This window comes from Taeniopygia guttata, chromosome 4A, assembly GCF_048771995.1.
Source record: "Taeniopygia guttata chromosome 4A, bTaeGut7.mat, whole genome shotgun sequence".
NCBI classification, from domain to species: Eukaryota; Metazoa; Chordata; class Aves; order Passeriformes; family Estrildidae; genus Taeniopygia; species Taeniopygia guttata.
Genome location: NC_133029.1, coordinates 15,118,297 through 15,129,133, shown reverse-complemented (window position 1 = coordinate 15,129,133; position 10,837 = coordinate 15,118,297). Strand labels below are relative to the sequence as shown.

At 61.5% G+C, this 10,837-nt stretch overlaps 1 protein-coding gene across 3 annotated transcripts; it reads right to left on the bottom strand.

Annotated features, from left to right (window-relative positions):
* Positions 1–7,158: 7,158 nt before the first annotated feature.
* Positions 7,159–10,594, bottom strand: LOC105759153 (regulator of cell cycle RGCC). Of its 3 annotated transcripts, none has more exons than XM_072929217.1 (6): positions 10,484–10,594; positions 9,576–9,731; positions 9,025–9,105; positions 8,659–8,721; positions 7,843–7,911; positions 7,159–7,661 (listed from the first exon to the last, which is right to left on the bottom strand). In XM_072929217.1, coding segments are annotated over exons 2-6 (369 nt in total). In that variant the 5' UTR covers positions 9,730–9,731; positions 10,484–10,594; the 3' UTR covers positions 7,159–7,659. The 3 variants fall into 3 exon arrangements, with proteins under 3 accessions (XP_072785318.1, XP_072785319.1, XP_072785321.1); XM_072929218.1 differs by having other exon boundaries at positions 9,576–9,764; positions 10,484–10,583; XM_072929220.1 differs by lacking the exon at positions 7,843–7,911 and having other exon boundaries at positions 10,484–10,593.
* Positions 10,595–10,837: the final 243 nt, after the last annotated feature.

Genomic DNA, 10,837 nt, shown 5'->3' with positions numbered 1-10,837 from the left:
CAGTGTCCCCAATATCCCCAGTGTCCCCAGTGTCCCCAATATCCCCAGTGTCCCCAGTGCCCCCAGTGTCCCCGTGTCCCCAATATCCCCAGTGTCCCCAGTGCCCCCAGTGTCCCCAATATCCCCAGTGTCCCCGTGTCCCCAGTTCCCCCAGTGTCCCCGTGTCCCCAGTGCCCCCAGTGTCCCCATGTCCCAGTGTCCCCAGTGCCCCAGTGCCCCCAGTGTCCCAGTCCCCCCAGTATCCCCAATATCCCCAGTGTCCCAGTGTCCCCAGTGCCCCCGTGTCCCCAGTGCCCCCAGTGTCCCCAGTGTCCCAGTGCCCCCAGTGCCCCCAGTGTCCCAGTGCCCCCAGTGTCTCCACTGCCCCCAATGTCACCCCAGTGTCCCCAGAGTCCCAGTGCCGTCCCGTGTCCCCAGTGCCCCCGTGTTCCCAGTGCCCCCAGTGTCCCAGTGTCCCCAATATCCCCAGTGTCCCCAGTGTCCCCAATATCCCCAGTGTCCCCAGTGCCCCCAGTGTCCCCGTGTCCCCAATATCCCCAGTGTCCCCAGTGCCCCCAGTGTCCCCAATATCCCCAGTGTCCCCGTGTCCCCAGTTCCCCCAGTGTCCCCGTGTCCCCAGTGCCCCCAGTGTCCCCATGTCCCAGTGTCCCCAGTGCCCCAGTGCCCCCAGTGTCCCAGTCCCCCCAGTATCCCCAATATCCCCAGTGTCCCAGTGTCCCCAGTGCCCCCGTGTCCCCAGTGCCCCCAGTGTCCCCAGTGTCCCAGTGCCCCCAGTGCCCCCAGTGTCCCAGTGCCCCCAGTGTCTCCACTGCCCCCAATGTCACCCCAGTGTCCCCAGAGTCCCAGTGCCGTCCCGTGTCCCCAGTGCCCCCGTGTTCCCAGTGCCCCCAGTGTCCCAGTGCCCCCAGTGTCCCCAGTGTCCCCGTGTCCCCGTGTCCCAGTGCCCCCACTGTCCCCAGTGTCCCCGTGTCCCCGTGTCCGAGCTGGGCTCACCAGAGGGCGGCAGAGGCCCGGGCAGGAGCAGAGCCAGCGCCGAGCATCCCGGAGCTCCCGTTATCCCTCCGGGTTTCTCCCCCGGGCCCACAAACCTGGCCGGTTCCTGCTGGGAGACCACCCAGAGGCGCACGAATCCCTGGAGCGATCACAGATCCATGGAATTTTGGGGGCTGGAACCCGAGGCCACCACTAACCCATGTCCCCATCTGTCACAGTGGTGGGACAGGCACTCCACCACAGCTCTTTCCATGAAGGAATTTTCTCCATATCCAACCTAAACCTCTCCTGGCACAATTTGAGGCGTCTCCTTTTGTTACCTGGGAGAGGCAATGCCCACCCGGTTCCAGGAAACCTCAGGGAGAGGAAAGGTCTGTCCTGAGCCTCCTTTTCTGCAGGCTGAGCCCCCCCAGCTCCCTCAGCCAGGGTGAGCTGCTCCGGGGGGAGGAACACGGACCCCAGCCCCATTTCCTGCCCATTGTTTTGGGAGCACCACCAGCAGGAAGAACAAATCCCCCTAGCTGGATGTGGAGCCCAGCCCCATGCCAGCAAGGCAGGGACAGCCCCAGGCTGGTCCCAGCCAGCCGGGAAGGCACTTTGTGGAGGGAAACAGGAAACCCTGAAATAGCAGAAGCTGGAAACACGTGGCCAGGGGGAGCTGGGAGCATCCAGTGTCCCCCCAGCTCCCTGCACAGGCCCTCGGCATCATTCCAGGATTAACCCACTGCCTCTAGTCCTGTGGCAGATCCTCATCTCCCACCCACCTGATCCCAGCAGAACCTGGCCCAAAGCACTGAGTGCTCCAGGAGCTGTCCCTGAATGCTCTGGGCCACCCTGGATCCAGCACCCCACTTGGAGAGGGGCCCAGGGCAGAGGTGCTGTTTTCCCTGCTGCTCCCCTGCAACCCTCAGGGAGGACACAACCAGCCCCTGCTGCAGCTCCTGCTGCAATGCCAGGCCAGAGCTCTGTCCCAGAGATCAGGGGACCCAGAGCTGCGTCTGAGCTGAGCACACCGAGGGCAGGCAGGGGGGAGGAGGGAAGGGGGGATGCTCCTGAGCATGCACGGCTGCAGGGATGAGCAGCAGGATGCTTCATCCCCCTGGCTGTGCACAGAGGGGCTGCCAGCAATGCCCACCCAGCACCGGCCATGCAGGGCTGACAGCTGGAATGCAGCTGGAGCCAGCAGAGAGCCAGGAATAACGGCTTCAAACAGACAGAGGGCAGGGGTAGGCGGGATATTGGCAAGAAATCCTTCCCTCTGAGGGTGGGGAGGCCCTGGCACAGGTGCCCAGAGGAGCTGTGGCTGTCCCTGGGTTGCTGGCAGTACCCAAGGCCAGGTTGAACAGGGTTTGGAGCAACCTGGGACAGTGGAAGATGTCCCTGACATGACAGGGGGTGGAATAGGATGTTTAAGTTCCCTCCTAGCCTAAACTAATCTTGGATTCTACAAACATATCCCCCCCAAAAACAAGTAAATATCACAGCCAAATGGGGAAAGCTGAACACTGCAATCTGAAGTATTCAGCTTCACAAGCTGAACTTCACAATCTAAACATTCCCCACAGTGGCTGGACAGGCAGGACACAGGAGGGACAGGTGGGACACAGCGAGGAAGGAGCATGGCTGGGCACTGGGCTCCCAGAACACAAAGAATTGCATGGGAACAAGCAGATATTCCAGGTCCAAAGCTGGAGCATGCCGCTGGCCTCTGGGCACAGAAATGGGGGATTATGGTGAGGAGGGTATTTGCAGGCTCAGCCCCTGCCTGAATGGAAGCTTGGAGGCAGGGAATGGTGGCACAGGGCTGGATTCTCCTGGAATTGGATTAATGGGTTCAGCTGTGAGGTTAATGCCACTGAGCCAGCAGGGAGCCAGGCCCGGTTCTGCCACCACCACCACCCTGCTGCTCCCTGAGCTCGCCCTGACCCAGCTCAGGGATGGTCACACCAAGGGATGGGAGCGGGGCTGGTGGCATCAGGACAGCTCCTTGATGGGGCAGGGGGAAGCTCAGGGACAGGATGACTTCTCCTTGCTCCATCCCGTGCCCCAGCCCAGCAAAGCTCCAGCGGCCACCGGCACGTGCGGCTCATCCCTGACCGCTCCCGGGGGACAGCCCGGCCAGGGGAGCAGAACAATCCCGGGAAGTGACCGGACGGGGGGGACACGAGGGGACAGGATACCGTGCTGGCCACCGCCACCGGCATTGTCTCTCTGGATGAGGTCAGAGGCTGAGTGGGGAACAGGCTGGAGGAAGCAACACCAAGGCCAGATCACAGCGCCCGCCACGCTCTGAACCTCACCGGGGACTCGGGGGACGTGTCCCCTTCCATCCGTGGGGGCTGGCACCCCTGGAGGGGGGGCTCTCCTGTCCCCTGGGCAGCTGGAGGTCACCCAGAGGCTCCCCAGGGACACCAGGAGTCAGTGAAATCCCAGCACTGCGGAGGATCCTCCCAACTCTGGGGTGCAGCAGCGAGCCCTGGCAAACCCAAAAGGACCCAAATTCTCCCTGTCCTGTAAATGTGGAAAAATCCCTCCGTGCTCCAAAGGCTGGAGCCCCTCTGCTCTGGAGCCAGGCTGGGAGAGCTGGGACTGCTCACTTGGAGAAAAAGAAGTTCCAGGGAGACCTCAGAGCCCCTTCCAGAGCCCAAAGAGGCTCCAGGAGAGCTGGAGAGGGACTTAGGACAAGAACAAGGAGGGAGAGGACACAGGGAATGGCTTCCCACTGCCAGAGGGTAGGGATGGATGGGATACTGGGAAGAAATTCTTCCCTGTGAGGGTGGGCAGGCCCTGGCACAGGTGCCCAGGGCAGCTGTGGCTGCCCCTGGATCCCTGCACGTGCCCAAGGACAGGTTGGATGTGGCTTGGAGCAGCCTGGGACAGTGGGAGGTGTCCCTGCCCATGGCAGGAGGTGGAACAAGAAGGGCTTTAAGGTCCCTTTTAACCCAAACCGTTCTGGGATCCCAGAAAAATATGTGAGGAGGCTTTACAGGACAGAAAGCCTGTGACATCCCTGTGGTTAGGTTGTCTCCCAAAATAGCTACAGCCTCTTTCACTATCACAGCCAGACGGTCTGGGCAGCTGGGGACTTCCCCTCCCCAGAGAGCTGAGGTTCCTCTCCAAATTGCAGAGTGACAACAGATTCTTTTAGGGGAACTCCTCCTTCTCCTCTTTCTGCCCCCTCAGTGGCTGGGGAGATCCAGGTGGGAGCAATTTCACTGAGGAACGTCACACCTTGGCAGGGTGAGAGCTTCCCCAGCTCCATCAGCCCCCTGGTATGGACATGGTGGTCTTGCCTTGAGGGATGCATCCTGCCATCCCTTTTTCCTGGGGACATGAGAGGGGGGAAAGCAGAGAGGTACAGGCAACCCCTGCCCTGAGGGACTCCCTACAGTGGTGCCCTCCATGCAGTACAGGAAAGACATGACATGGGGCCATCCCCATGAAGCTGTCACCTCCAAGTCCCAGCAGGTCCATCTGGGTCGCCAGGGAGGCAGGAGATCTGCTCCAAGCTGGAGCTGCATCCCCCAGCCTGGAAAAAGGGCTGGCTGGGGACCAGGGGAGGAAATGTGTGGGACCCAGTGCCAGCAAACACCCCTGTGGGGTGTGGAGGAGCCACAGGGAGCCAGGCTTGTGTGAGCCAGGCTTGTGTGAGCCAGGTTTGTGGGAGCTGGGCTGCTTTGTGGGAGCAGCTGCACGCCTCTGCAGCCGCCTCGCTCACGTTACCCACTTCCCGCTGCCATCACTTCTGAGAAAACACCCAGGGGCCCTTGGGGACTGCAGCAGGGAGCAGTGACAGCCTCGCTGGTGGCCCCTGCAGCAGCACAGCCCCATTCCAGCCTGGCCAGGGCTGGGTTGGATGCTTTTCCTGCCGTGGGGAGCAGGACCCAGGGGAGGAACTGCTTGTATGGCAGGACGTGCGTGTTCTCTCTGATGGGTTTTGCAGCACCTCCAGGGCACGTGCAGGGCCACAGAGCCTGTAACCCACGGACCCTCTGACCCACAGACATTCCTACACACCAGAGCCTCCAGCTCATGGACCCCCCAGCCCCTCAGCCTTATATCCCCGTGAGTGTGGGAGCAAGGTCAGGGTTCCTCCCAGGCTGCACAACAGCCCTTGGACAACTGTCCCTCCATGGGACAGTGGATGTCACAACCTCCAACTCAGGGCCACTGTGGTGTGTCCCCAAGCTCTTTATGGGGTTCCCAGGAAAAAGAATCCACCCCCTGTCCCCACAGAAGAGCCCCCATGCCCAAAGGGAGCTGCTTCAGCAATGTGCAGAAGCCACAGAATCATGGGATCATTTAAGTGGGAAAAGCCCTCCAAGACCATCGAGTCCAACCGTTCCCCCTGCACAGCCAAAGCCACCATTAATCCATGTCCCCAAATGCCACATCCACATGTTTTTTGAATATTTCCAGGGGTGGGGGTTCCACCACTGCCCTGGGAAGCCCAGCATGGAGGTTTAGGATAATCTGCTGTCAGCACAGGACAGGGCTGGCATTAGGGTCTCTGTCACCCCACACACAGGACTGGCACCGTGGAGTGCCCAGTGACACCCCCTGAGCCCCCAGCCCCAACCCGAGCGGGTGCTGAGGTCTGTCACTGGGGCGGGAGAGGCTCCTGTGCTGATGGGACAGCTCAGCCATGGGGCAGGGGCAGCTCCCACCCACCCACCCACCCACCCCGAGGGGCTGGAGGAGCCTGGGGTGACACCCCAACCTGCTCCTGGCAACCCCCACAACAAACAAACCCCTGGAGCGTCACCAGAGCTGTGCTGTGGCTGCGGGGTTATTGGCCTCAGCAGATTTAGCAGATTTGGGGCTGGAAAATATTTATTTTTGTAGCTTGGCAACATTTGCCACTGCTGTGGGGGTGGAAGGGGGCGAATGTCACTGGGGACAGCGACAGCCTGAGCATCGCTGTCACCCATCAGGATGGTGCTGGCTGAGGTGGGTTTAAAGCTCCTTCCTGCACAGGCTGGGGAGGAGCTGCTGCTGCCCCAGGGGAGAACAGGACCATGGGTCAGAACAGAACAAAACCAGAGTCAGAGCAAGACAGCGAGGTCAGAACAGAACAAAACCAGAGTCAGAGCAAGACAGCGAGGTCAGAACAGAACAAAACCAGAGTCAGAGCAAGACAGCGAGGTCAGAACAGAACAAAACCAGAGTCAGAGCAAGACAGCGAGGGCGAAACGCTGAGCGCAGTGACTCAGAGGGGAAAAACGCCCTCAGTGACACGGGGGTTGCTGCCATCAGCACAGTGGGGCAGTCCCCACACCACCCTGGCCCCAGTGATGAGGGCTGTGTGTCCCCACAGAGGGTCAGGGGCAGATCCCTGAGTGTCACAGACATTTCTGAGTGTCACCACCCCGGCACACACTCACTCCCATCTCCTGGCTGCTCCTCGGGGTCCATTTGGGACAGACATCAGTGGTCACAGCATGGGGACAGCAACAGCCCAGAGCATCCCCCTGCCAGCCCTGCCACCCTCCTGCTGGACTTGCACTACCAGGCTGGGATCTGGCTGGCAGAGGGGGTGTCCAACATCCTCCTGCTCAGCACCCAGGGAGCAGGGCTGAGGGCAGAAACTGAAATTCTGCTCAGACAAGCCACAGCAGAGCCACACGTCACCCTGCTCCACGTGGAGATGACAGGGAGAGAGGGGGATGAGCAGAACCACAGCTTCCTCTTCTGTCATCCCAGTGCTCAGGGTGGCACCTCCCAGGGACGGGAAACTCCAGGGGGAAAGACAGGAGGGGAATCCCAGGGGGACCCATCATCCACGGCCAAACCTCACTCCAAGCTCAGCTTGGCAGAGGGCTGCAAATCCACATCCCTGACCTTGTTCCTGGGCTGCTGACAGGGGCAATATCCAGGGGAAGTGGCACCAGAGCATCTCCCTTTGGAAGCAGGGCCCTGCATCCCAGAAGGGTGACAGGCAGTGCTCCATCTCCCTGAGCAGGTGGGGAAAGGCCTGGACTCTGCACCCTCTGCCATCCCACAGTGTCCAAGCACCAAGGGGGAGGCAGGACAAGGGATTCCTGACATTCCTCTGCAGGAGGCACATGCTGCTGAACTTGCTTCCTTGAGTTTTCCTCCTTTTCCAATGCCAGGCACCCCTGCTCCCACCCTTGCCAATGGCAAAAAGATGCACACAGACAGGCAGAGGTTTAAAATCCTGTTCACAGAACCACGTCCCCTCTGTACAGCACAAAATATATTTTTACAGTATTTACAGCAGCAGCTGGGGCAGAGGCACTTGGGGGGGCAGAGATGGGCCCGATTTGGGGCTCCCCATGCAAAGCAAAGGTCAGCAGTGACAGATGCCACCAAGGCTTCCCAGCCTTAGGGGGGACACTGGGGTCACGCTGTCCTGCAAGCTGATCTTCCCCAAAATTACTCTGGGGGCTTCAGCAGCAGCCCAGCTCTCCCCCAAACCCCAGAGCCACCAGACCTCATCCAGGACAGGGCCAGGACACCCAGGGCTGTCCTCTCCTGGCGCTGGCAGGGCCCTGCCACCATTGTCCCGCGGCCGGATCCGTCCCCATGCCCATCCCTGTCCCCGCAGCCGTCCCCACCCCAGCCAGGGGTGCAGAAGCAGAGGCAGCATCAGGGAGACTCAGGGCTGGGGCTGCTCCTCTCCAGACTCCACAGCACAGCTCACATCTCTGCAGGATGACACAGAAGATGGTGACAGTCTGCAGCGTTAGAGCAGAAATCTGGGGCAGGGGGTCAGCCCTGGTCCCCTCCCTCCCTCCCAGCATGGCTGGGCCTGCAAAGGAACACTTCCCACCGGCCACCTCAATCTGGACACCAGGGATGGGAACAGATACCAGAACTGTGCCTTACACAGTCTGCATGGGGGGGAATGTTTCTTTAACCAGGTTCTCTCTGCCTCCAGCCTGTCACGCAGGGCCCCTGTGGGAGGAAGTGGCTTCTGCCTCGGTTTCCCCAGCCAAGCAGCCATTGGGGAGCAGCCAAACTCTCCAGAGCTGCTGGGTACAGATGCTAGAGATGCCCAGCACAGCCTCACCCCCTCTCACAGGGGGCTCTTACCAGCAGGGAAACATCTGGAGGAGGAGAGCATGACCAACAGGCTGGGATTGCCCTCCCTGCCACCACACAGACCCACTCTCCTCCCTCCTGATGGGCTAGGTCAGGATACACCACAAGGGAAGATCCTTTTTTTCCTCCTGCTCACCTTCCCCCCCAAGTAAAGTGCAGCCTCTGAGCAGCAGCTGGAGGGAGGCTGCAGGCAAGGGCCACAGATCTCTGTGAATGCTCCCAAAAACATCAGCAGCTCTGCAGGCTGTGCTGCTGGGCTTCACTGCCAGGACTAACCCAGCCTCCATGTCCCCTCCCCCAGGCACCTGCACTGCACCTCATCTGAGGAAACGGAGGCAGCAGGGGGGAAGACACTTCAGCCATGGAATTTCTTCCCAAGCTGAAAGAGCCTGAAGAAGGAGGTGACATCCACGACCCCTCCCCAAAAGGAAGGATGGAAGGGCTCCACCCCTGCAGCCAAAATCAAGTTCCAAGCCCCCTGCAGCGGGACCCCCAGGCAGAGGAGGTGCTGGCCAGGCTGTGCCGAGTCAGGGGAACGGGGGAGCCCAGCCCAGGTGTCCCCTCCCCTGGGAAGGGCAGGGATCAAGGCTGGACATGTACCCTCCAAGGCTTTATCCAGGTCTGCGATGAACTCCTCCAGCTCCTGCGTGTCTCCAAGCTTTGCTAGTGGGGAAAAACAGGGTCAGGTCTTCCCATTCCCCTTCTCACTGGGGAGAGAGAAAGACCCCAACCCCTTGTTCCTGCACAGCTGCTCCAGCTGTGTCTGTCCCAGCCAGTCCAGCCTCAGCTGGGAAAATCCCAATCCCACTTCTGCCTCTTCCAGGCTCCTGCCAGGACACAGGGGCTCATTCCCACTCTGTAGGGCCCCACTGGCACCCCCCTCTCCAGGGCTGGCCGTCATTGCCAAGCCCAGCTGAGCACAGAGAAGGAAACCCTGCAAACCCCTTTGGGTGGGGCCAGGCTCACCTTTGGTGGGATAAGTGTCAGCTGGGCTGTTGAGGTGCTCCTCACTGGAGTTGAGGCTGCTTCCCGGGGACGTGCTGGCACCTGCAGAGACAGAGCATCAGTCCCTGGCTGGGCACAGGCACCTGATGAACACTTTGCAGGAACACGGCCCGATCACACCCATGGCACGGGGTGGCACACTTTTGGAGACCCCATCTGCTCCTCCCCTGTTTCCAGGAATGCTTGGAAAAATGGAAGTGAGTTTCTTTCTCAGGTCAAAGAGCACCCGAGGTTGTGTGGACACAGTTACAAGGACGGGGTTATTACAGAGAACTGGGTTATCCCCAGCCTCTCACGGTGCTGCAGCAGCCTGCCTGGCACAAGGAGCCCTGGCAGATGTTGGCAGGTCCTGGGCCAGTATCCAGTGGTCATCCCCTCATTGCTCATCCAGCCCACCAGGGCTGAGCCAGGCAGCATCAGCAGGAAGATGTGTTCCATGGAGGAACCACGGAGCCCCCACCCTGGCAGACACCATCCTCCCCAGGGCTCCTCACGCCCAGCCCCAGACTCACTCTCCAGCTCATCGATGCCGCTGTCATACACCCTCTGTCCCGCTTTCCTCTTCAGCTCCTCCAGGTGCTGCTGGTACTGACTCGCAGGGCCCCGGGCGAAGTCCTCCATGACCTCCTCGAACTCCCTCAGCAGCTCACTGAGCTCCTCGGCCATGGCTGGGGGAAATGTGGCGGTGTTGGGCTACCCACCTGGCAGGCAGGGCCAGCAAGAGCCTCTTGGGAGCAGCTCGGGCTGGGGATGGGCAGAGCCAGGCTCCAGGTCCCATCTCTGCAGGCAGTGGCCAGCACTGGTCTGACACCCCCAGCTCCTCGGGCAGCTCAGCCTTCCCTCCAGCTCATCCCACAGCTGCGCTGGGGCCAGCCCAGTGAGAGCTGCTCCTACACAGGCTGGACAGAAACCCAGAAGGGTTTGAGCAGGAAGGGACCTTAAAGCCCATCCAGTGCCACCCCTGCCATGGCAGGGACCCCTTCCACCATCCCAGGCTGCTCCAAGCCGCAATGTCCAGCCTGGCCTTGGGCACTGCCAGGGACCCAGGGGCAGCAGGGCTCTCCGGCAGCCTGGCAGCACACGGAGGAGCGGAGCAGGGCACAATCCCCGCCCCGGGGGATACCCGGGAGCCCCGGCTGCATCCCGGCCCGGGGGATACCCGGGAGCCCCGGCTGTACCCCGCCCCGGGGGATACCCGGGAGCCCCGGCTGCATCCCGGCCCGGGGGATGCCCGGGAGCCCCGGCTGCATCCCGCCCCGGGGGATACCCGGGAGCCCCGGCTGCATCCCGGCCCGGGGGATGCCCGGGAGCCCCGGCTGTACCCCGCCCCGGGGGATGCCCGGAGGCTCCGGGGACACAGGAGCGGACCCCTGGCGGGTTCCGGGGTAGGCGGCATCCCCCGGTTCGGCTCGGTACTCACCGGCTGCTCGGCTCCCCGCGCTCCGGTCCCGGCGCCTCCCGCTCCGCTCCCGCTGCTTTTGGCCCCGCACCGGGGCTGGGCGGGGCTGCGGGAGGCTCCGCCCCCAAAACGGCCCCGGGACTCCCCGGTGCCACCCCCAAACACCCCCTAACAAACACCCCCTAAAAAACATCCCCTAACACACACCCCAAACACCCCCAACAGCCCCTAACATACACCCCCTAACAAACAAACACCCCAAACACCCCCTAAAAAACACCCGAAAACACCCCCAACAGCCCCTAACATACACCCCCTAACAAGCAAACACCCTCTAACAAACACCCCAAACACTCCCTAAAAAACATCCCCAAA